The sequence below is a fragment of the Phoenix dactylifera genome, chromosome 10 (genome assembly GCF_051530095.1).
Source record: "Phoenix dactylifera cultivar Ajwa chromosome 10, Ajwa_hap1_PhDact_Kaust_v1.1, whole genome shotgun sequence".
Taxonomy (NCBI): domain Eukaryota; kingdom Viridiplantae; phylum Streptophyta; class Magnoliopsida; order Arecales; family Arecaceae; genus Phoenix; species Phoenix dactylifera.
Genome location: NC_143199.1, coordinates 21,412,524 through 21,438,876, shown reverse-complemented (window position 1 = coordinate 21,438,876; position 26,353 = coordinate 21,412,524). Strand labels below are relative to the sequence as shown.

Sequence of the window (26,353 nt, the reverse complement as noted above, 5' to 3'; positions counted from 1 at the left end):
CTTACAATTGCAGGCATCTAAAGTAGTGGATTCACACACTTCAATTCAAACCTAGTATTTCTACTTGCCGTATATTCAACTATAGATTAGCATCATGCTTATAGTTGTGGGCGGTCATTTGATAGATTCGGATCTTTTATTTGGGTAAACTGAATTTATTAAACCAATCTAAAATAAATATACCTATAATAATAAAAAAAATAGAAAAATTTGTTGGAGGCATTCAACCCGCAGCGCCGTTAGACTCTCTGCAAATGTAACTCGGGGCTCAATTTTTTTTCTCGAAGCACTTCTCCTGCAAGCATCTCCCATCCGACCGGGACCCACGTTTGCATCTGGCGCTTCTTCCCTCCGACCCTCCTCTTCCTCGCCGCTGTCCCAACTCCGGGCTTAAGAAGAAGACGGAGATCCAGATCCCCCATCAACTGTATCCTCTCTCTCTCTATAGGATTTAACCCGGAATCACGCAAAGTCGTCGTCTTGATTGTTTTTTTCCTATTTTTATTCGGACTCTTTTGAAAGCGCCTCTTCCGTCCCAGAGCCCTCGAGATTTCTCGGTGGGTTTTCGGCCATGGCGATGAGGAATAGGACGCCGCTTTATAGAAAGTACCGCGAAGCCCTCCGGGGCGTCCGGGTCCCGTCGCCGTCGTCGTCCTCCGGCGGCGGGCCGGTCATCGAGCTAGTCAGCGGTTCGCTTCTGCGGCACGACCGGTCTTACGCTCCTCTCAGCACAGAAGACCCCGGGAGTTCAAGGTATAGCCTTTGTATGCCTTTTCTTCCTCGCTCTTTCTTTAATTTTAACGATTTCTTGTTTTTGTGCGGAAACCCTAATTTAGAGCTTCTGAATTCGTTAGGGTTCAGTGCTCCTCCCCCTATCTTTATAAATAAGAAACGAGATCTTGGATATCTTATTGGTGTTTTTTTTCAAGAAATTGTGAGTTTATTAAAAATTCACCTTTTCCTATGTTTTTTTGGTGGGGAATTCTAGATTTTTTCCCCCTCAAAGTATGGTAGGTCATAAATAGGGCGTTCAGGTTATTTGAAGGATTGATTAAATTCTGTTGCATGATTTTTGCTTCCAATCTTGTAGAACACATCAGGTGTTCTGTCACTTTTAGTAACAATTATGTTGGCTTAAAAGTTTCATAGGGTCGTTATGACTTGGAAGAATTTAGAACTGCAACTGATGGTGAGTAGGGTATGAGAAGGTTTCTGCTAAAAATCGAATTGTTTTTCTTAAAGTTTACGCAGAACTCTGAGGGGATCTGTTTAATATTTAAATTTCAGTTTTTTTTTTTTTTTTTTTTTGTGAGGGACCTTAAATATGTCTCGAAAATGGCCTAGAAGTGCTTCTTCTTTAGAGTAAATGAACTTTACTTTCTCATATGGATGTGTAATTACAAGCATGAAGTGACATTTTATATGGTATTCCTTTAAAAGCTTTTCCTCCTGAAAGGAGTCCCATAATTAAAAGAAAATGACCACAAGACAAATCCAAATACATCATGGAACCAATTTTGCTGCATCTAGGTTAATTTTAATCACCAAGGTAGTAGCCTGGTGGTAAGGAGGCGATAATTCCGCCCAAGTTGCCCGGGTTCGAAACGCGCGGGCGTCGATTAAATTAGGGGACCGGATGCCCCACGCTCGGCTGGCTTGTTGGCGGTTATGCTTTCCTTCCACTTGTACCAAGGTGGCGCTGGGGTGACGTACCCACACGTGAGGCGGTGAACCCAGTGGGGTGAGCCCACGGGTCGGGGAAGGCACGCGAAACCTGCGACCTGTATCGAACATTCCCTAGTGGAAGGGGGGCCCAGTAATGGGGCTGCTACGTGGGTGGGCTGGTCCCTCCCCCTCCCCTCCTATTTTTTAACCAAAAAAAAAAAAAAATCACCCAAACATGAAATCCATAAGTTGGATAAAATCCATTGAGTTCAGTATGCTGAGAGAATGACTGTAAATATAGAAACTATCTAGTCTGTACAACTGTACTTTATAGTCGGTTTTACATACTAAAGTTTATTCATGCTATTTGTATTTGAAACTTTAGGTAGGTGACTTTAAAATAGTTGCATTTTTTTTGGTGTCACTAGTGATGTTTATTTGGCTTCCCATAGTGGAGTATGGCCAGTCAAAAGATGCACCTGAATTGAGTTTCACTCAAACCTGTTGCAAAGAAGGGTGTGCTTAGGATGTAAAAATGGGCAGGTTATCTAAGTTGCCTGTTTCATTATTTGAAACACACCCTCGAAAGGGTGGCACAGCAGAAATATCATAAATTGCTTTGGCAGCTTATAGATTAGGATTTTCACACCACCCTTTCAGATGGATGTTTAAAAATCAATTTTTCTTCCTTCCCCATGGTTGAATCTACTATCTCAAGAATATTTTGTTGGAGAGTATTATGGCCATATGATTTACTTGTATACCAGTTCCATATTATTTTTATGCCTTTTTGCCAAAGGATTTTGGTTGAATGCCCAGACTGTACAAACATTCAAAAGGGCCAAAATTTTTAATTTTAAATTTCCGATACCAAGGTTACCATTACCCACTGATTTATGATTTACTATTAATCTACTAAATGATATTACAATATAATAAGTAACTTCACCATTTTTTTATGACATCAGAGATATCATGATACGTAGTACATTTAGTGTTAAGGAACAACAGTTGATAAATGCGAGAATTTTTCCCACTGAAATTGACCTCGGTTTTGAAGAAATGATTAGATCTTGTCCCTTCTAATTAATTGGAACTTGGAAGTTCTGCAGCAAATACACATTTCCAAAGAATTTTGATTAGGTTTCAACAAATCACTAGTCTGGAAAATTGATAACTTTTATTGATTTTCCCCCCCCATACCATAGGGTTATTAGGTAAGTTCAGTGTTGCGTAGACACTTCAAAATCTATGTTTTTGCTGTGTCTGGAAATTTGGACACTTGCATGCTATATGACCCTTATTGACACTTCAAAATCAGCAAATCATGATTCATCATGGTTACTATCAACTTTTGGCACTTATAAATAGAGGCTTTTAAGTCTAACATAACATGTAGCAAAAGGTTTTATGACTTCTATCAAATTATAGAGCAATTGGTCTAACAAATTATTCATGATATACATACATCTGTATGTATATAAAAATATCTATATAATATCGATGCATCCCCATTTCTTATAGTTTAAGATATTGCATGTTTGACTCTTCCAGACTTTTGGATACTTGACCCCTATGTCACGTGTCTAGGTAACATTGTGTAAGTTACATGATGGTTTGAAACCGCATTAGATAGACTACCAAGAATTCATAATCTTCACATGATTTATAAGTCAATCTTATGGTGGCAAATGTTAAGGTTATGTACCTTTTGAGTGGACAAAAGCAAGAGCAATTTGAATGATACAGAGACTTTCAACCTAGTCATGGTTATGGATGAGAAGATTATAAAAGCGAATGGAAGAACAAGTGAGAGCTTACCTTGAAATGTGCGATGTAAGTCTTATACAAAACAATGCAGGTTGTTATTCTTCATCTTGTTGTTTATTTTGATACTCATGACTAAAATCTAAATTGGAGTTTGTCAAAAGTGGCCCTTTATACTAATTAAATTCCCAAAAAGCCCAAGGGTTTCTAATAAGTATTGGTTGTTATACTGCAAACAGGGGCGGCCCAATGCATTTAGGGGCCTAAGACAAACTCACTAAAGAAGGCCTTTTTTTAAAAAATAAAAAATAATAATAAATACAAAATACCGTAAAAAATCATGAGTTGTGCTTTACATGTAGAACATCAGATCCAATATTTGTTTAGACAGCTTTACATCATCAAGTAGAATCTGGAAGATCAAATGTTAGAAACTAGGCATCATTTTTTTTCCAAGAAATTTTATTCAAGCATATCAAAATAAATTAAAGGAATTAACACAATAACACCTATACAAGTTGATTGCAAAGCATTTAGTAGCCATGCTCACCAGGAGCAGGTACCCACTAGATGACTGCAGAATATCCTAAAATTGTTAAACTAAAAAAAAAAGCTTCTAATCTTGACCTGTATTTACTGATAAACATGGAGGTTATGCAACAACTATAAAAACTTAAGTTCTGGTAAGATATCTCAGTCAAATAATTAATGGGCACTACTATAGCCCACCACTTGCAGAATCAAACAAAAACACATGAGAGCTGACGAGACCTTTTATTCAACTGATATTAATGGAAAGCATTTTAGGAGTGGGGAGGTGGTCGAAGGGGAAGCCCGGGGAAGACCGGAAGAGGGGAGGTCGCAGAGGATGGTGAGGGCGGCGGGGCCGTCATCGTCCTCGCGGCGGGGCATGTGGTGCCAGATGTGGTCGATGATGGAGACGACGAAGGTGCTAGAGGAGTAGAAGACGAGGTGGGGGACTGCGAGGTCGGCGGCAAGGCGGTTGGTCCAGCTGAGGAAGAAGTCGGAGAGAAGGGCGGAGGGGGGCTGGGGATGGGATCGGGCCTAGCGGAGGTCGTCGGGGCTGAGGAGGGAGAGCCAAGCGACGGCGATAGAGAGAAGAGAGGGGCCATCTGGTCTCACCTTGACACCTTCTCATTGTCGTCACTCCTCGGGTAGCTCCGGCGTCGGAGGCGGAAGCCGCGGAACGGGGGGACCCTCGCCGAGGAGGTTGTCACCGCCTTGCCTATGACTCTGTGAGAAGCCTGACGGCCGCCGGCGGCCGGCTGAGCGAGTCTGCAACTGCGAAAAGCCGAAAACGCTGAGAAGAGATCGAGAAGGTTTAGCACTGGAGTTTGGGGGAGAGGAGAACTGTCACTGAAGAAGCCAAGATGGTTCTGCAAAAAAAAAAAAATTACCGGCAGAGAAGGGAGGAGAGAAGGGGGGAGGAAATGTCCGTTGTTTGTTGTAGCCATCGCCCGCCTGTAACCCTGTTATCTCACCTCGGTACCTATAACCGTCGGGGACGCACTATAGCGGCGTAGCCAGGCGGTAGCTTACTGTCTTGCACTCCTGCTAGCTTTCGGATGTGAAAGTTGTCCCGTGTTAAGCAATTAAAAAAAAAAAAGCTATGCAGCGGTGGCAGAGCGGGGCCTTCCTTGGGCTGGGGGCCTCAGTCGCCTAAGGCTCGAGCTGGCCCTGAATGCAAGGGTATCATATTAACATTTTTATGCTAGCTGATGCATTGTAAATTGGATCCGAGTGTACAATAAAGAAAAATAGAACAAGACCTAAACATACAGGAAGATGATGCAATGAAGAACAATAAGTAAACAAGAATTATGGACCTACTTGCAAGCAAGATTCAAGTATCGGTGCTGATGGGCATGCTGGTCACCTGCTGACTTGGTACATGCCATGCTATTCTGGTCCACACTCCACGCCATGCTGAAACCGAAAAAAAGGACTTAAAGTATTCAGTTAAAAATTAAAAGAGTTAAAAAGCTTCATGCGAGGTGCTAGTACTAGCCTAGAATGATATGTACCAGCTGGGCATCGACTGGCCTAGCCTGTACTTGGGTCTGTTTTTGCAAGTGATGGGATTTTTCTTGAGGGGTAACAAGATCACCATGTATTGCTGCATCTCAGGGAAACAAGTCCAACAGCCATGTCCTTTTACAAGCAAAGGATCCCAATAGCCTTATAATAAATTCATTGCTTATGTTGATCATAGATGATTGCAATAAAGCTCTGATAGCTAGCTGAATAATTCATATAATAGTTTTTCTAGTTGATATTTTATGAAGTTTCATAGTGCAATGGCAAGGTTGGATCTCTCCTACGAAGAAGATGACAGGTTCAATGAGTATATAGAGAACCTTTACTGATGGAACAGTATGCACTCTCAGCTGTAAATGCAGGCAATGGGAGGTTGACGAGTTGGTAGGAAGGATGAAGGAGTTGAGGTCTTAGGAGGGAGTGGAGCAAGGAAGCATGAATGTCAGCTTAGGAGGAGGAATTAGAGGAGGAAGAGGGAGGAAAGTAGTTTAAGTGTTCAAAAGGGATCATATCTTAGCCTCTCAGGAAACATGAAAATGGCTTTGGATTCATGGACTCAAGGCCCGGTGACATATACATCCATGTAGCCTGTGGGCTGCCTGTGTTATGTATAAAGAGAATAATATTCAGCATGTGCACCAGACTGATTCAATAGAAAGGACTATTTGATGGTCAACTGTAATCCCATCAACTGATAAATAGTATAAAATATTTTGCATTGGTAATTCATAAATAGTCTTTCTAGTTGAGATTTTATCAAGTTTCATAGTGCAATGGCAAGGTTGGATTCTCTCCTACGAAGGAGATGACAGGTTCAATGGGTGTATGGAGAACCTTTACTGATGGAACAGTATGCACTCTCAGCTGTAAATGGAGGTGATGGGAAATTGACGAGGTGGTGGGAAGGATGAAGGAGTTGAGGTCTTAGGAGGGAGTGGAGCAAGGAAGCGTGAATGTCAGCTTAGGAGGAGGAATTAGAGGAGGAAGAGGGAGGAAAGTAGTTTAAGTGTTCAAAAGGGATCATGTCTTAGCCTCTCAGGAAACATGAAAATGGCTTTGGATTCAAGGACTCAAGGCCTGCTGGCATATAGATCCATGTAGCCTGTGGGCTGCCTGTGTTATGTATAAAGGGAATTATATTCGGCATGTGCACCGGACTGATTCAATAGAAAGGACTATTTGATGGTCCACTGTAATCCCATCAACTGATAAATAGTATAAAATGTTTTGCATTGGTAATATCACTTTGGTTACATTTACTTTCTTGTTTCTCTCTGCTGAAAACAAAGAGAATCACGAGGAGTGTCTGATTAATAAGAAAAGACTGCAACAATGGAAGTGAGTCTCACAGCTCAGACTAAAACATTCAGTGAGAGCAGGGTGTCCGCGGTCTACATAGAGATAATATATATTATATAATCTTGTAGTCTTATGACTGTTTTCCCCATTCCTAACTGTAATCATCATTTGTAGAGTTAAAAAAAAAAACACTGAAGTACAATTAGAATGAAAAGGCTGAAAGCATCATCTTTCTACATCTAGAAATTTGTCTAATCTTCTCTAACAAACATATGTCAGGTTATATATGCACATATTAAAGAACATTCCATCACGGTTATAGTTTACCTTCCATTATGAGCTATTATGCCATTGCTCACCCTGGAACTTCTGTCAATACAGTTTAAGATTAATTCTAAATAATGTAGAACTAATCAAAGTCAAGGAACATATTTATCCTTTTATTCCTTTTTTAGTCATGTAGCACATTGTCTGCTGTAGGACATAAAAGTTTGATATGGACTCTCTGCTTCAAAGCTGGAACATAATCAGATTCTTTGATGTAGCCTCATGTTGCTTCCATTAGTCTCTTGATATACTCTCTTTTTTTTTTGGTTTGCTTTTTCTTTTTCTGCTGCTGCAGTAGAGGAGCCCTTACAGTTGGTTTACCTCCAGCTTGGGTGGATATATCTGAAGAAATAGCTGCGAATATGCAACGTGCTCGGACAAAAATGTCCGAGTTAGCTAAGGCTCATGCCAAAGCTTTGATGCCTTCTTTTGGTGATGGTCATGAGGACCAACATACAATCGAGGTTCTTACTCAAGAGATAACTGATTTGCTGAGGAAGTCTGAGAAGAGATTACAAAAGCTTTCTTCTAGTGATCCTTCTGAAGATTCAAATGTTCGAAAAAATGTTCAGGTATAATGAGAATTATCTGTACAGTTTTTCTTTTTCCCTACATTCACATTAATTGCTTCAGCATTTGGTTAATCCTTCACATTTTCTTTTAATATCAAAAACTATTTGCAACACCAATATCTTCCCTATTATATGACATTGCATAAAATTGTGAAGCGGTTTGGTCCATACAACTGGCAGTATTGTATCATTACTAAGCAGTTTATGGATATTTCTAAGATTGGAGATTGTGTCTTTTTATCAGCTCTCTTTGGTGGATAGTCATGACAATTGTGTGTTTCTTCTGCAGCGGTCGCTTGCAACTGACCTTCAGAGTCTTTCAATGGAGTTTCGGAAGAAACAATCATCCTACTTGAAGCGCCTTCGACAGCAGAAAGAGGTCTGCTGAACTTTCAACAATACACTTATATCTTCTGGCTTCTCTAACATCATCAGTTTCTTCAAACCATTATCTAACTTTTTTTAGGGTCAAGATGGTGTTGACTTGGAGATGAACATAAATGGAACTAGATCCCATTTGGAGGAGGATAACTTTGTTGATGAGGTATGTTGTTTCTCTTTCTAATGTGCATAATTTGCCTATAACTACATGATTTTTTAATAAGAAAAAAAAGTAGAACACTAGTCTGAAAATCTGAATCATACTTAATTAAACAATTTTTTTAAGAAAAACCGAACACAGGCATGTGTCTGAAAGAAGATGGCTCTTTCACTGGCTCCAGAATGATATTCCAACACACTTTGGTTTATGGAGTTCAGATTAGGCCTGATATGTTTGTTGATTTTTGGGTCTTGCAATGTCAGTCAACTGGGGGCTGGTCAGATTTTGGCTGACTTGGGTCAACAATATTTACTTCCAAATATGTGCACCCTGCCTGGAGTTTCTCATCCAAAATTGTCATCTGAACATTTCTGAGTGTGCAGATCTTGTTGAAATTTTGGATCAAGCTGACAGTTGAAAATCAGGTTCAGTTCAAGTGGCTTCCAGGTCTTGCTGACTGATTGGCATCCCTATGCATGTGCAAACTTGTCTCAAACTCCTGATGGCTCTATTTTTGTGGAACTGAGTCACTTTTTATGCACTTCCCAGTAACCTTTTACCTGCAATAATCATTTGGATAGTTTGGCTAGGAACTTTGCAAACCTGATATCTCTGCATCTTACAGAAGGTTGCTTGCACAGACCAATGTTTAAGTGCAAACAAGTCCTTTTCAAATTAATTTTGGATGCTGGCAATCATTTTCAAATTGAATTCTATCTCTTTTTCTTCAGGATTTTGATGATCTTCAGATGTCAAAGCTGAAAAGAAGTGAGGTCCTCACAAGAGAAAGGGAGAGGGAGATTGCACAGGTAGGGCATTTCATAGCTTGTTGAAAATTTATTTGATTACTGAACAATAAAAGGATTGCCTTTAACCACCCATGGCCTTTAACTTGGATTCTATTTTTAGGTTGTAGAATCCGTTAATGAGCTTGCTCAGATTATGAAGGATCTCTCAGTCCTTGTGATCGATCAGGTATGAGTGTCATCTTTTTGGAGAATAACAGACTACCTCTTTGTTTAAAATGGCTAGATTCTGAGCTAGTGTATGTGAACCAGGGAACTATCATTGACCGGATAGACTATAATGTACAGAATGTTGCAACCTCAGTGGAAGAGGGCTATAAACAGTTGGAAAAGGTGCTCTCTCTCCTCTCTCTCTTTCTCTCTCCTCTCTCTCTCCCCTTTTTCTCTTGCTCATGTTTCACAAAGTTGTTGAGGGGGTATGATAGTCCAATTATGCTATACCACCTTCCCCTTGGGGCCTTTAACTCCAGAGTTAATCTGCAACCTGGACGTCCTGGGACTTTAGGTAACTTAAAAATGGAGGAGAAAACATAACTATCTTCTAATCAATCTGTTATCCTCCTACTCAGCAATGAATTTTCCAAATGGTAATCATGTGCACGAATTAAGAATGAAGGCAACATTAAAAACATTTAAGACTCTCATGCAAATCATTACTCGAGCATTGTATGTTGACTTGTCATGGGCCTGCTGGTTCCTAAAGTATGGGATATATGGGACACTTCTGTCTTTATTATTGTCTTTGATTATTTGCATGCTGTTTTTCTGGGATTCTTGACCTTGTTAAAATTCTCTTTGGATAACCACTCAGGCATGTTTGGAGTACTGATTTTAACAAAAAAATTTCTCGGTTCTTTTGTTAAAAAGATGCTTACAAGATCCTATGGACTGAATCCTTGTACATTCTCTTATACTTCTGTTAACCCTAAATCTGCCAGGTAGTTAACAAGTTAACAACTTGAAAACATGGATAATATATATATATATATATATATATATATATATATATATATATAAAGATTTGTGTTTGATGGATTGAATATTCTTTTCTTAATATATATAAATATAAAATCCATGATAAATATTTCATAGATTATATATCATGTCGTATGCCTACTTTAGATGTTATTTTGGACAAAACTTACCAGCATTTATAATTTTATATCATATTAACTATGAAATTTGTGTTTTCAAATGCAGAGTTGGAAACCCTGGTCCGTGTATTAAGTAATACGGAATGTGGCTAGTTCTAAATCTGATACTGTTCAGTTTTGTGTCCAATCTGCAGGCAGAGCGAACACAGAGGAAAGGTGGGATGGTGATGTGTGCTACGGTCCTTGTCATACTCTGCTTCATTCTGCTAGTCCTTCTGGTTCTCAAGGAAATATTATTGTGATCTAGTAATCATACCAATTCAAATGGCATCTCTGTGGAGTATGCCGGCATGCCTTCCCCTCATCAACATTTTGCGGTGCTTGTTCAGTTGAGTGCATATGTCTCAGTTTACGCAGCCGCAATTCGTATCATGGAGTAGTGGCTTGCAGAATCTGGGGAGCACTCATGTTACACTGAAAGAGAGTTCGCTGTTCTTTGGTGTGCAGCACGGCTGCATGCACCGCTTGGTAAATGAATTGCAAGATAGCTTTGGGTTGCTAATATTAAACAGCTTGCTCCAATTTTGAAGATTCTTCATATAAACAGAAAGAATACTTTGTAACAAATCCCTATAATGTTGTAATACATCATCATTACTTCAGGCAATGCTTGTCCTCGTGTACGTTGTTCCTCTTGGAAATTTATCAAACCAGACATTGGACGTGGTGGCAGCAGATTACATTCACATCAATGTGTGTCATAACCACATCCTTTGAAGGTTTGGATTCTTTGTTCGTTCCAGCTGAGTGTTGACTTTGAATGGTGATGGAAGCACAATAGCCATCCTCTGTGCTGCTAATACTTGTCTGTCATCATCAGACATTCTTAGACCTCCTTCGGTTTTGCAGCAATCTCAAACATGTTAGGCTCCAAGCAGTCAAGGGTACTTAAATATTTGAATGGTGTATCAGTAATCACAGTGCGAGCCTTGATAAAATAAACATTTGTCCTGCATCATGTTGGATTCAGAAAATTGTCCCTGAAGAGTGGGAAGTCCTTAGCATCTATTTGAAGGGATTTCTTGGGGCTGTCTGGTTGGTAAGCTGCATGTACCGCTAATTTGACATGATTTATCATTTTAGGATTTTTTGATTGCTTGGTCATAAAAATGATACCTGCATGATTTATGGGGAGGTGATGAAAATTTAAATATAATTTTATGTAATGGAAGAGTAATAAAAATTTGAAAAATAGAGTGATAAAATGTATTGTAAGTGAAATGTATTTAATAATTATTGATTATTTTTATTTCAATATTTTATTAATAAAAAGATTAGCACTAACGGAAAAGATAAATTATTTAATAGATCAGTTGAATATTTGCAGTAGTATAAATAAATATGTGCTTATGGGAAGATATTTGATCTTTTTTTTCTCTTTGATGTAAAATATTTTAATTCTTTCCTTTTTGAACTTGAGCAGTTGTTTTTGTTTTGATTAGAGTGTTCATTTTGTGATTATTTCAACCTGTGAAAAATGGAGAAGAAAAAAATAGTAACATATATATATATATATATATATATATATATATATATATATATATATATATATATATATATATATATATATATTAAATAAAGAAGTAGAGAAACAGAATAGTTGTAATTTTTTATTAGGTTGATCGTATTGCGCAATAAGTTGTAAAAAGAAATGACTTTTCTTAGTAGGATTTATTTGGAATATGCTTCATAGAGTCCAGTTAGACGTTGCAGATGAGGAGGTGTCATTTATTATGAATGTTAAAATAAAAATATAGCGTTCCACAATATTTTTTTAACAAATTCTTCTAACTTTATTGGTCTGCCCTTCTATAATATAGACAAAAATACTATATTAATATATTTATAATTAAGGAATACTACTTAATTAAAAGATGTCACAATTGTATCAGCTTTAAGTATAGATCATCTAGTTCGACAGGTTTTTTTAATGAGAATTTTAGTATATCCATCAAAAATAGTTAAAGCAAGTTCTTCAGTATGATTATGTATTTAATATATGAGATACCAAGAATTGGAAAAATAGAATGATTAGTATGTACTTATTAATATTTAGCAAATTATAAATTTCTTACTTTAATGATGTTGGTGGATTTTCTTTTCGATATGAACAATGGTCGCTAAATTCGATAGTACAATCACTATAAATATAAATAAGCATTAATAATAAATAATTTAAAAATATTTGTGTTTATAAATTGAATTTTGGAGGTTAATGATACTTACTGATAGGATATCTTTATTGGTTAATATAATCTTGAATTTTATCAAAAGTGATGAAGTTGTAGCTATATAGTGGAATAGTGGATTGATCATCAACATATTATTGTACTTTAGAAGACTTTGTGACTATCAATTGGATATTATTCTTCATAATCTTATTTTTTATTTTTGCATCCTTTATTTCAACAACTCATATAAACTTCCTTGCTCAAAAGTATCTAACTTTTCTATCTTCTGATTGCATATTACTATTTCAGTTTTCTCGCATTTTTAGAGGAAGAAAATTGTAGCTAATATATTATATTATTTATAAATTATTAATGTCAAATGAATTAAAAACCTATCTAAATTAGTATTTACCTCATCATCCCTAAGAACCATCCTCCATAATGAAAGGTTGAATATACATCTTTTTATCGCTTGTATATTGAACATCTTGATAACACGTCCTTTCACCTTCCAATACTTATCATACCGGTGTAGAAATCTTATTGAAGTAAATGTATATATAGACATCCTACAACATAACATAAATTTATTAGAAAAGAAGAGAATATATAATACAGAATAATGTATCTAATACTAAAAATTGAAGAGAAAAGATAGTACCTGAAGTTTCTATTGTTCACTCAATATTGTAGTTTGATTAGTGCTCATGAAATCTTGTTTTACCATAATATGTTCTCCAACACTTTTTATTAGTTAAAATAAATTACATGTTTGGTTTATTAAAGTAGGAGGAAGCACAAAGATATGGTGGTATTTATCTTACAATGAATTCGTCCACATTGATATTGTTGATTTCAAACAAAAACTTTATAACCTAAATTAAAAATAAATTTTATTATAAATGATGGTAAGAAAGTTGATAAAATTGTGCATATTTTTTTGGAATATTAAAATTACCTGTTGAATGACATTAGTTCAAAATACATTAAATTTTACTTTAACTAGCCTTGAAAAGTTAGTGAAGACATGATGATACTTGAGATTTTGATTGCACGAACCTCTTAAATCATTGGGATCTCATTTTGAATCGTTTCTCATTCTTATTTCTTGATAAATATATACTCATCACAGCCTGCCTTAATTTGAGATTTAAATAAAATTTATTTAATATATATACAAATTCAAGTATTTATTTGCTAGCATTAAAAGCAAACTACTCGATATGTAATATTAATTATAATCAAAATCTTCATCGAAAGTTTCACTGCAACCCACATTTTGGTAAAATTAATTGGACGCTCAAATCTATCAAGTATCAACATTTTTAAACCTTCTATTGTTGCTTATGGAACTACAACATCCACTTTTAATAACTAAATCCCAACTTTGTTTATTGTCTTCCTCTTGACTCTTGAATTTAAAGCGACACTCATCTTCTGTTGGTGACAATAGAATTCTTAGAATCATAAAAGTATCCCCATTGTTATTGCTTGTGATAATTTTTGCATGTATCATCTTATTTCTAAGTTTTTTTGCAATAAATTATGCTCCATTGCATAGCCTAATTGGTTAGTTTAAATTATGTAATAGAATTAATGTATGTCGACTTCCCAAAATAAATAAGAATCTATTTTTTTAATACATGGATGATTTTCTTTTTTTTTACATTTCCTATAATTAATATGAAGAGTTCCATTAAAAATCTAATTTATTTTAAATTTTTTATGTGCATAGAGAAAATATTATGAGCAAATTATTTTCTTTTGTACATATCTTACATTTTTTTCTTTTTTATGCATGTAGAGAAAATTATCAGAAAGGGATTCAATTTTGATTTTTTTTTTTGCATAGAGGATATTCCTTTTTGAACATGACTTCCTATAATTATTATGAAGAGTTCCACTAAAAATCTATTTTATTTTATTTTTTTCTTGTAAGTGGAGAAAATATTATGAGTGAATTATTTTTTCCTTTTTAAATAAAAATATTTGGCTTTTTTTTACCTCTTATGATATTTTTTATTTGTGTTCAGAAAATTATCAAAAATGAATTCAAAATCAAAATTTCTTTTTATGCATGGAGGATTTTTCTTTTTTACATGAATTTTTATAATTATTATGAAGAGTTCCACTAAAAATCTAATTTATTTTGATTTTTTTTAATATGCATGAAGAAAATACTATGAACAAATTATTTTTTTCTTTTTTAAATAAAATATTTTATCTTTTTGCACATATCTCCTAATTTTGTGCATGAATTTTTTTGCACATGGAAAAAATTATTAGGAAAGAAATATTTTTTTTCTTTTTAACATAGTGATTTTTACTTTTTGATGACCCAAGATTTTCCTCCTTTTTGTGCATGCAGAAAAAAATATTAGGAATGAATTAAATTCAAATTCAAATTCAAATTTAGATAATATTTAGACATCTTTAATCTATTTAGATAATTTTGTGTGATCCTAAAATAAGTGAGAAATGAAATTTGTGCATGTTGTTTTTTTTCCTTTGTGAATATTTCTTTTTGACTGAAATATCTTTTTCTCTTTTTACGTGACTTATGATTTTTCCTTTTTTGGTTCAAGTGGGGAAATTATTAGGAAGGAATTCAAATTCGATTTTTTTTATCTATGAGTTTTTTGTGCATGTAGAGAAAAATATTAGGAATAAAATATTTTCTTTTTTTACCTAACCTGGGATTTTCTCTATTTTTGTGAATGTGGAGAAATTATTAATTTGAATTGAATTTTTTTTGTGCATGAATTTTTTGTGCTTGTGGAGAAAAATATTAGAAAGGAAATATTTTTTTCTTTTTGAAGGAAATATTGTTCTTTTTTAAATGACCTAATATTTTCCTTTTTTGTGCATGTGCAGAAAAATATAAGGAACGAATTAAATTGAAATTCAAGTTCAAATTTAGATAATATTACACATCTTTCACATATTTAGATAATCATATGTGATCCTAAAATAATTAAGAAGTTCTAGGAGGATTTACCTTTTCACTGAAACTTGAATTTGAATTTAAATAATATTTAAATAAATTTATTATGAAGAGACCCAAGAGGAAAATATTGGTGCCAAAATATTTTTTTTCCTTTTTTAATAGTTTGGATGATTTTTCTTATCGCTAAAATTTAGATTCAAATTTATTATGAAGAGTCCTAGGAGGAAAATATTAGTGACAAAATATTTTTTTTCTTTGTTAAATGGCTGTGGAATGAAGTATTAGGAATTTTTTTTTCTCTTTTCTGAAGGACTTTCTAAAATTAAGAAGTGATTTTTTTGGGGGCAGGTGAAAACATGATCAAAATTTTCCTTTTCGCACGTGTGTCAGAAGAATCGTTTTTCCTATAATTTTTTTCTAATTTTCTTAAATTTTTCAGAGGGGTTGAATTTTCTTTCCTCCTCGTCTTGTAGGTATATAGAGATAGAGGTTTACAGTTTATGCATGATTTAGCGGGAACTTGAGCAACATAGTCACCCAACTTCTAATGACTTATGGAAAGCAAGGAGGGAATGAATTATGTTGCCTAGCTATGCAGCCCAAGAGAGAGTGAATTGGGCTTTTCAAGAGCTTAAATGTAACGCAGCAGAATTAAAAAGCTTAATAGATGAATATTAACTTCAGCAAAAGAGTAATAAGTAGATATGAATTAATTAAATGCAAGCAACACAAACAACACAAACACACAAGATTTATAGTAGTTCGGCTCTCTCAGACATTGTAGAGTCGGCTCTCTCATTTTAGGAGTCGACTCGTCTGGTGACAGGAATCGACTCGTTATTTTCAGGAGAAGACTCTTCAATAGACTAAGTTTTACTGTTCTCTGTCTTTCCACTATGACCGTTCAGGGGTCGACTTATTATTTTCTAAGGTCGACTCTTGTTTGACTAAAGTTGGATCGTGATTCCTATGGGTTGACTCGCCAATACGTTGAATTTTTCAGCCATTTGTCTTTTCTCTATGACTATTTATGGGTGGACTCGCTTATCCCTGGGTCGATTCTTGTTAGATTGGAGTCAGCTCATGCTCTTCATGAGTCGACTTGCCACTATATTGAATTTTATGGTTTTCTGTCTGTTTTTCAAGACTATTTTGAGGTCAACTCACGATCTGCTGGAGTCGGCTCGTGAAGGCATATCAATTAGCGATAGTGTGCCTTGGTTGACTCGTTGCAAACTTGGAATTGATTCTTGAGGTAGCTTAGAACTAAATTTTCTTTCAAGGATTGTTTTCATGGTGTTTTGGAGTTTTGCTTCTTGATGTGGAGATTCAGTTAGATGATCTTTACTTGAGAGTAATTGAAGGCTTCCTTCTCTACTTTCTAAAATTAATCAATTAAATTCAAAGCAATGGATTACTCATTTTTTTTACTCAACTATTTTGCATCATGAAAACACCTTTTAAGGTCAATAGAAGATAAGACTACTCAAATAGTACAATAGGTGTCTTGTCTCAGGCATGCACGAAAATCATCAAATCCAGTCCCCATCTCCTCTAGCTAATCTTTAGCTATCGTGGTTACAAATCTCCCCAACCAGTTCATATGAAGCAACTTTGTGGACAATGTTGAGAACTCATCTTATTCCGGTCCTCTATTTACACAGCGAAGAAAGGCTCTTGCTCGAATGCGTGACTGCGGAGTGCCTATCGATGTGGCACAGCACTCTAAAATGCATGTTGGGTTGGGCTAGCAAGAAAGACTACGACTAGGGAGATGAAGAATGGAATTGAAGAAGGCATAGTCTAACCTAACAGAATGGAGCACCAACCAACGAATGCATGCACCATCTTATATCAGCATGGCAGCCATGGACGGTGTTGAGTGTATTGCACAATCTTTTATCAGCTTTGCGGCTATAGACAGATGGTGAACTTGGTCCAAGCTACCAACTAGAAAAACACGTCATTAGACTTAGGCTATCTGCGGAGCACATTGAGGACTTTCTTAACTATATATCAAACCTCTCATATTGGCTTTGCAGCTGCCACCAAATCAGTGGTCCCATTCCACCAAACATTCGACAGGACTGATCGAGTTTATATCGAGCCGTGTAGATGGGCTGAACTGGCTTAAATTTCACCAAACTATGCTTGAACAACAACAAACCACATTCAATGTGGATTTCATGCTGAAAGGGTGCTTCCAATGAGGGATGGTAAGTATGCCCCACCACAATCTATGACCCCATAAGAGTACGAGAGTTTTCTGTAGCTAGGGTTGCAAATGAATGGAAGCCATGGAGCCTACTTATTACGGACCACATATGAAGGCTCTCTTGAATGCAGATCCATTCTCTTCTCCTACTTGAAGCTATAGACACTAGTGGTCCAAATTTGAGGTACCCAACGAAAAAGCTAATTATGATCAAACCTGAAGGAGGCAAGTTTTGTTGGCTTGCTGCAAGTGATAATTAGTTTGTGAAATTTTTTACGGGCGCCATGTAAAAGATTAGAGCACAAAAAATCATAAAATAAACTAGAAAATATCGAAGCATATCTTGAGAGCCCCGAGCAGCCATTGATGATTGCCATGATGGGATTTCTTAGAAGAAGAAAGCACAAAAAGGGATAGATCTTCCTTTCCTTCTTCTTCACATATATAGAAGTAGAGTGGGGACCTATCCCAGTTAGTAATACCAATAGGACCATCCATTACAGAGCTCATTAGCCAAATCAAATCTACACTAATACTCACTACACCATAATAACCATATAATCACAAATTAATTATGTGCTTCTTCAATATTCATTCATACAATAATTTAGCCCGTATTACATAATAAATCAAAATAAAATCAGTCCATTATTAATGGAAGCTCATCTTATAAGAAATTATATATATATATATACATATATATTTAGACTAGACAAGTATGTATCATGCCATGCCATGTACATCGATACGAACTGCAACAGACCATGCCTGAGCTACTCCACCAGACTCCATCGAATTTGAATCGTGCGTGAATTGGATCGAGCCGATTTAGGGCAACAAGATATCTCCCACCACCACAATCTACAACCTTCTTCTCATGTTGCAATAGAAGTTCCTCTAGGGCGTGAGCTTTGTGTGTGTGTGTGTGTGGAGAAAAATGGAAGCCATGGAGCCTCGCTAGCTCCAAAATATGGACCGCATCGAGAACTTGCTCACTTTCTCGATTGGATGCAATAGCCAAGCTTTTCTTGTCGACTTCGCCTCTGCCGACAAGCCATGGTCCCCCCCCCTCCATAGCTACCCAAAAGCCACGTAGCGATTTTTGGGCCGGTCTCGATCGTACCCATCACATGGACTTGCTGTCAGGCCAAGGAGCAGCAGGGAGCTGTGGGGGCAAGGGGTGCCTCCTTTTTAACTCTCTTTTTACCTTTATTCTTCTTCCATTTGTTCTTGCTTCCTCCTTTAGCAATTTGCTTTGGAGGTTGGGGATAGGTTGCTTGGGGCCGGCCGGGCCGGGGATCAAGGCAAAGGGAGCAGAGTTACAACTAAAAAGGGAAGGGAATGGGCCATAACATCTTCGAGGAGTGCCGGCTAAGACATGGCTTAGGGAATGATTGCTCTTACCCTCATTTATTCCACTCCCAAGGTTTGAACAGAGGGAGAGGGGGCTGCTCCCCTTCTCTTTCTGATCCAAAATGATGAAAGAACCCCGAAAAATTATAAATTTTTATTAGTTACCTCAAAAATATACAGAATATGAAATTCTTAGGATCTCACGGAGTTGAACTACATGATCTTTTGCTTCTGAAACTCATTTTAGGCTACGTGTGCAATAATAAATTCTCTTTCTTTTAGTAATATTTAGAACAATTCCGATTGAAGAACAAGAAAAAGAGAAGAAAAAAATAGTTGGTAGCTCTTATCTTCTTATAACCACTTTCTTTCATGGACCATAAAATCAAATCCAAAATCCAACACAAAAATATGGCCGGACTCAAGGTAAGAAAAATAAAAGAGAGTTACTAAGCTTCATGACGAAGAAGATCTTACTCGAATTCTTGGTGCTTTGGAGTAAAAGGGAGGCGGGGCTCATAAAGTGATAAGACCCACCTGCCACCTTATGGAAGTTAGCTCAATTATTTCAGCCAAAGTAGGTGCACCCGAAGCATCCACTATGCTTGGATTTTGTGTGTTCTTCTCTATCCAATTAATTGCACCATGGCTGGACCGTATGGTTCGACACTGGAATTTAGATGCTTGAGTCCCCTCATATGTGGGCCTTCCTAACATGTGGTAACCTTTTAAACTGTGATGATCAAAATAGTAAATGCAAGCATACGGCTACTGATGTAGTATGTTTCAAGCAAACCACTATCTCACGTAACATATAAACAAAGGATACAAGATCTGGCCTGATATGTTGTCTCAGCATTGAGAAATAAGTTTTGACATGATTTGTTCGGGTTATCGATATTATATGAGTTTTGTTTATCTTGTCAAGTCCAATGCTTGAAGGATGAGAGAAGTAGATGATATCTGTTGAAAATTTTGATTGTCTAACTTAATATTGGTAAGCCAGATTTTTATTTGTAATTTTTTTAATTATATTCATGTGTGTTTGGTGTGAAAAGCTGGTGCATTCAAAAAAAAAAAAACAAAAAAAAAAACTTAATATTGGTCATTCATTTTGCTTTTGGAGCATACATGTTGAACAATCAAATTGGTCCGGCATATAGTTAACATACCACTTCAAATGCATTCATGAAGCCCCCACTAATAAAAAAAAAAAATCACACTCCTTCAATATATGGCTCTCTAAAATCTCTTAAGAAAAAAAATAGTAAGGAAAATATGTCATCCTCTACAACAAGTAAGAGTATGTTTTAACATCCTCATAGCATTTAGGTCACCGTTGATTAGAGAGAGAAGAACTTTGGAATAAAATAAAATTGGGTGACTTCCGTTTCAGTTATATAGTTAAAAGAATTTTCATTCTCATTCCGATTTCAAGGCAGTGGAGTTTGTTGAATTCAAAAAAAACAGAAGAATATTTCGAACCGCTAGCTATGAATCAAATATATTGGAGATATAGTCATATTCTGATTTCTATTTTAATTTATTTTGATTTTAATTTTGATTGCAATTGCGAATCAAATGTATTTTTATGGTAGAAAAAAAAGAAATCTACACAGCAAAGTATAATCCGAAGATGAAGGATTGCAAAATTTTCAAATAGATACCAAATAACGTTATTTTTCCTTGCAACCCTTTTCCCCTCCCCCCCCGAGCAGATACTGTCTCCGTTCCCAACACTGTCAGAACCCCAAAGTTTCAGATAGCGACCCGGGCAGCCGGAGATAAACATCTTTCTATTTTTGCTCATTGCCCCCTCTATTTATTTATTTCATATTCTCAACCCCTACCACATAGCCATTAATTAATAGCAGCAGCATCGATCCCCTCAACCACCCCTCTACGGTAAAATTAATTAATAAATCCACCCCTCCCCCCTCCCTCCGCTATAAAACCTCGCCACCGACTGTGTACTCACTCTCTGCCGCCCTCCTCCTCTCGTTAGCGAGGCGAAATGGAGAAACCCTACTGTTCTTTCTCACCGGCGGAGTGTGCGACCGCGTCTCAAACCCTAGGCCATGACTGAGCTCCGGGGAGCTTCTTCTTCTTCTTCTTCTTCTCTATATTCTCCTTCGCTTAGACCTTTGGGGCCTTTCTTGCCATCGAGGGACCGATGAACAGCACGGCGGCGGGGGGTTGCCGGCCGCCGTTCACGGCGTCGCAGTGGCAGGAGCTGGAGCACCAGGCGCTCATCTACAAGTACCTCATAGCCGGAGTCCCCGTGCCCCCTGATCTCCTCATACCCATCCGGAGGAGCTTCGAGGCCGTCCATGCTCGCTTCTACCACCACCCCGCCCGTAAGACACCCAGTCTTCTGCTTTTCTCATTTATCCTTTGATCTAGTATTATTCTTGTCCTTTTTATTGCCTGATGTTCGTAGGCTGTTACTTTGGATCTAATTTTCGATTTTTCGGGGTTATTGGATTTTGAATCGGTTTTTTTTTGGGTTCTTTGGGTATTTTGTACTCCAGCTCCTTGCCTTTTCTAGCGTGTCTTTCTTATAACTAATCGGATGTTATGGAGAGTTTGAAAGTTGGAATCTTTTTTTTATTACTTCTTTCCTTCTTTCCCCATTTTCGTTGTATCTTGGTTTCTGTCTCTTTTTCCATGTCTGAGGTCTTGTTTGAAGCTTGCTTCTTTTTTTTTTTTTCCCGAAAAAGAAGCTGCTTTGCAATACAATTTTTCCGATTAAATGACACCTAGTTGTCTTTGCTACTGGGATTTCTTTGGAGCATTTTGCAGTAATTAAACGTGTTTTTGAGTTTCCTCCCTAAAATTTATCCTCTGGGATATATAAATATGTTGCGAACATTCTATTTTTTCCCCATTTCTTTCACTTCTTTAGGCATTTGACAATGCCTGCAACTTTTGGTAGTAATTCGAGTAACCATTCAGCTTGACCATGGGTTTATAAAGTTTGATTGTTTTAAGAAGTTAGTTCTTCCTCCCAAGGTTCTCCTGCTACTTGATGCTGCAACTATTAGCCATTTTTGTTGGTATTTTTTGCTATTTTTCAGAAGTGTAGTGTGTCCCAAACATTTAATCACTTCGTGCATGCATTGCGATTTATTTAGAGTGGTACTCTACTTGAAGCCCTTGTACTGGCTCGTGTAGAAGGATAAAGGGTTTTGGATCCTTAAAAAAAAGGAGAAAAATAAAATGGTGTGCTCGTAGTCCATATGTGTTGATATGGGTGGGTTTTCCTTTGAGTCTAGTGGGTTACTACTCCTTCTATGGGAAGAAACTGGACCCGGAGCCTGGTCGATGCCGTCGGACCGATGGGAAGAAGTGGCGGTGCTCCAAGGATGCGTACCCTGACTCCAAGTACTGTGAGCGCCACATGCATCGTGGCCGCAACCGTTCAAGAAAGCCTGTGGAATCACAAACCCTCTCTCAGTCACAGTCATCATCCTCGACTGTGACATCCCTTGCTCCCTCCGGGAGCACTGCAAGTGGGACCGGCAGTGGGAGCTTTCAGAGCATACCTCTGCACTCCATCTCAGGTGGCAGCAACCTCCAGGGCTCATACCCTTGGCGGACCAACTCCTCTCAGCTGCGCATGGACCCTAGCTCCTATGGAATTGGCAGCAGCAGCAGGTCCTTTTTCTTTACACATATGCTTTGAAATGTTAGTTACATGTATATTTTGGTATGAACTTGTACTGATGATCTTTGCCTACCATGGGGTTTTGATGTTAATAGAATGCGATAAATGAATGACACTAACAGGTAAGGCACTCACTAAGGACATACACTTGACTTTCTGCTTCTTATTTTTGAACCAATGTAAACCTATATATCTCAAAGCAGGGGCTAATACAATATGCTATATTATCTGAGATTTTTTCCCTCCTTTTGATCTCTTCTTTTGCTATCTAATTATCACCGAGGTATTTATGTGAAAATTTCTCATTTTATAATTTACAGCAATGTTCTGCTAACTTGATATCTATATTGGCCAACATATCCAAATATTTCAATTATTTAAACTATAATAAAAATATTAAATTATTCTCTTTTTTCTTGACGGAGGTAAAACGAATTAAGATCCAAGTTTGTTCCAGTCTAGGTTGTCCAGCAATGTTGCAGGAACTCTGGAGATTTAAATCATTAGGAGTAGTCTAAAAGTTACTTCAGTTAAGTAGTTTTCCTTTAATGTTGTATTCATGGTGTGAAGAGTAGTCTGGTCTTCCATCAAATCAATAGAAATTGTGGACAGATGTGTATGCTATGGTTCTCAATTGGGACAACTAGGGCTTGGTTGCAGACCACCTGAGATTATGCATGCAGAAATAAGGTCACTGATAACCTTATGTTGTCAGAGCTCGTGGAACTGGAGTAGACTCTTTCTCTTCTGCATGACAAGCACTGCAAAGGATTGACAGTCTGTTAGAATATGTTTGCAGCTTTTTTTTATTATTTTTAAATTCTATATGTAAGGAGTTAGTGGTAGTTGTCTCGCAAGTTACATGGAAATTTTGTCCTCTGCTATAGTGCAGGCAGTATGACAACTCTTGCCTTTTGCTGATAAATGGGTTGACTGTATAATTAAGTTCTTCATAGAGACCTGTCTATCGTCACAGCTTGCAGATTGCTTATTGTTTAAACTTTAAATCACATCTTTCGCATAAGTACATTGGAGATGGATATCATGTTACTTGCAAATGTAGTTATCTTTTCCTTGTTATTATCATGTTATAGGTTTGACTGGGAGATATTGGTTTCTTGGATTTTATTCTATTGATTATTGAGCAAGTGATTGTTTGTGGATATTCAGTTGTAACGACTTTGTGATGCTTCACAACTTTTGTCTCTACTGTTCTCTCTGTTTCTTTCTATGGTTTTGCTGATAACTATCAAAAGTTTGATGACCAAAATACTGCATTGATATGTCATTTGAAGGAAGCCTAGTGCTTTCTATCATAAAAAAGAAGAAGAGGAAACTAGTGCTACACTGTGATCCATAATAAATCATATTTAACAATATCTGCCCGCTTTAACTTGAAAATTCTTTAGCTATGAAAGTTGGATATGGTTCGCCATATTGTACCGAACCGAGCAGTATGGAATATACTGTACTGTACCGGTTCGGTACCAATACACTGTATGGAGGGCGTACCTCCATACCGTGCGTATCAGCAGTGACAAGATGACACTGGTATGGGATTCGTTACGGAGATAGTGTACCTTGCTAGATATTGTTGATCTCATCTCTGTGCACAGTTTGAATTCCAGTTTCAACTTAATAGCAACTGATGGTTTCTTCTTTTTTCCCCCTTAAATATGTAATAATACATTTCTTTAGTTTCGATACAGGTTGCAATTCCTTGGTTGTTTCACTGATATGGTGTTCTTTTTTCTGACTTGTTCCATAAATATCAACTTTTTATTAATAAATACTCAACCTGGTGCTAGAAGCTTGTCTTGGTCTTGAGGACGAGCTACTGCTGCTTCTCGTGTTGAGTTCTTTACATTCCCTTGGTTTGTAACTAACTTCAGGCTACATTCCCTTGGTTTGTCACTAACTTCAGGCTAACTTCAGGTGACCTTGTACTGACTTGCCTACCGTTTACCAACTTGGAAAACTTAAAACTGTAATGCTACTATTTGTCATCAAGCATTATGCTTGTGCATTTTGTTTGACGTTGCCTTTAGTGAATGGAGTGATTCTCCCAATTATCTTGGAATTCTGTAATTTTGATTCCTGAAGATTCTTTTCCATTTGGAATATGTTTCTCACAAACAGGTACCTCTCTGAAGTGAAACCTGGGGTGGATGAGCATAGCTTCTTTTCAGAAGCATCTGGAAGTGCAAGGGGTCTTGGGACGGACTCAACAGTGGACAGTTCATGGCACCTGATGCCATCTCGGGTTTCCTCATTTCCGCTGTCAAAAGCTAGGGAGCAGCCTTCCATTCTACAGAGTGCTTATCCTCAGTTTCAGTCAGTGCAAGATCTTGGGCAGGTAACCATATGCTCGCTGTCAAAACATGAGCAGCAGCATTCCTTCTTTGGAGGTGATTTTGGGTCAGCAGAACCTGTAAAGCATGAAGGCCATTCACTCCGGCCTTTCTTTGACGAGTGGCCTAAGACGAGGGATTCATGGTCAGACCTGGAAGAGGAGAGATCCAACCGGACCTCATTCTCCACAACCCAGCTCTCGATTTCCATCCCAATGGCCTCCTCTGACTTCTCCACAACCTCTTCGAGGTCTCCCAATGGTGGGTCTTAATCCATAGGCAATTTTCCTTCTTTATATTTATTTGGGATTGCCATGCCTCATGACTTCTTGGTCCTTCAACTCCTTGATGCAGATGACTGAGAGAGAAGTCTTCAGGCCTTGTGGGTCCGGCTCTTTGAGTCCGGAAGTGCCTGAGGTATCAGACTATCAGCAGTACTTTTAGGATTGCCCGTATGGTTTTCTTTGATCTTTTAAGAAATTGGCCTGAGTTTTGTTATCAATCTCTCCATCTAGTGGAGCTGTTTGACTAATAACTGTTTGGGTCTGTGGCTATTTTTAATTATTATTATTTTTATGTACTGGAACTGCCTGTGAACACTTTATGGAAGCAACTTTGTAAGTTTAGTGCCTGGAGCACTGAAGTCATCTATCATCCGTATGTTCAGAATGGTGGGATTAAAGGATTCCTAGGTCCCAGCCAACACTGGCTCTGGTTCAGGGACAATGATATCTATCCGTGTGACATTATTCCAGTTTTCTATCTCCCAGCTTTTGTTGGCGTCCTGCCTCTTCATTCACTGGAATTGCTCGTTTGATTGCCAAAGTGGAAACGCCCAACTAGAAACAGGGGAAAAGAGATGCCCAGGGTTTGGGATTGAGATAATCTTTAAAGCGGGGGTGCTGGGACATGGGCTTGTTGATAGCTTGTACAGAGAATTTGTTCTTGGCTTGGATGCCTGTGCAGCACTGGCTAAGCGATCGAACTCTATGCTGTCAGCTGCCTTGTATTCAACTTGGAATCTATAAGCTGGGTTTCCGAACATGATCGAATAAATGTTTTTGTGAGTTAATGATGTGCTTTATATCGATCGGCGTGTGGATGTTTGCCTGGGTCATTTTAGAATGATCTCAAGCCTTGCTTGGGCTAAGATTCTAAAATGGGATATCACTAATTGGGCTAATATTCTTATTAGATTAACATTACTTAAGTGCATCTTTCAGCTGGCGGCTGTCCAAATACAAGAGCTCCCCTGATGGGGATATGGGAAGCGCAGTTTATGTTTTGCCTGCGCAGCCTTCTCATGTTGGTAAGTTTCTTAGCAACGGTATTGCCTTTCTCTCAAAGTGGCATTGTTTTTCTCTTCTTTCCTATCAGCGAGTTCCGATCCTCTTGTTCGAAATTTCTTCGTTCGTATCGAACCGCTTGCAGAATCAAATTTGTTCTACAAGATCCTCTAT

At 37.4% G+C, this 26,353-nt stretch overlaps 2 protein-coding genes across 5 annotated transcripts; both read left to right on the top strand.

Annotated features, from left to right (window-relative positions):
- The first annotated feature begins 215 nt into the window (after positions 1-215).
- Positions 216-10,796, top strand: LOC103723580 (syntaxin-43-like). Of its 3 annotated transcripts, none has more exons than XM_039117617.2 (9): positions 216-427; positions 523-753; positions 7,412-7,688; positions 7,978-8,067; positions 8,155-8,232; positions 8,961-9,038; positions 9,139-9,204; positions 9,288-9,368; positions 10,324-10,796. In XM_039117617.2, the coding sequence occupies exons 2-9, from the start codon at positions 572-574 to the stop codon at positions 10,429-10,431; spliced, it is 960 nt and encodes a 319-aa protein (XP_038973545.2). In that variant the 5' UTR covers positions 216-427; positions 523-571; the 3' UTR covers positions 10,432-10,796. The 3 variants fall into 3 exon arrangements, with proteins under 3 accessions (XP_038973545.2, XP_088561641.1, XP_088561640.1); XM_088705515.2 differs by having other exon boundaries at positions 262-427; positions 10,305-10,582; XM_088705514.2 differs by having other exon boundaries at positions 290-427; positions 10,236-10,341.
- A 10,037-nt stretch (positions 10,797-20,833) lies between these two features.
- LOC103723579 (growth-regulating factor 4-like) lies at positions 20,834-25,965 on the top strand. Of its 2 annotated transcripts, XM_008814536.6 has the most exons (4): positions 20,834-21,232; positions 22,151-22,532; positions 24,682-25,154; positions 25,248-25,965. In XM_008814536.6, the coding sequence occupies exons 1-4, from the start codon at positions 21,049-21,051 to the stop codon at positions 25,253-25,255; spliced, it is 1,047 nt and encodes a 348-aa protein (XP_008812758.1). In that variant the 5' UTR covers positions 20,834-21,048; the 3' UTR covers positions 25,256-25,965. The 2 variants fall into 2 exon arrangements, with proteins under 2 accessions (XP_008812758.1, XP_088561639.1); XM_088705513.2 differs by lacking the exon at positions 25,248-25,965 and having other exon boundaries at positions 24,682-25,165.
- The last annotated feature ends 388 nt before the right edge of the window (positions 25,966-26,353 follow it).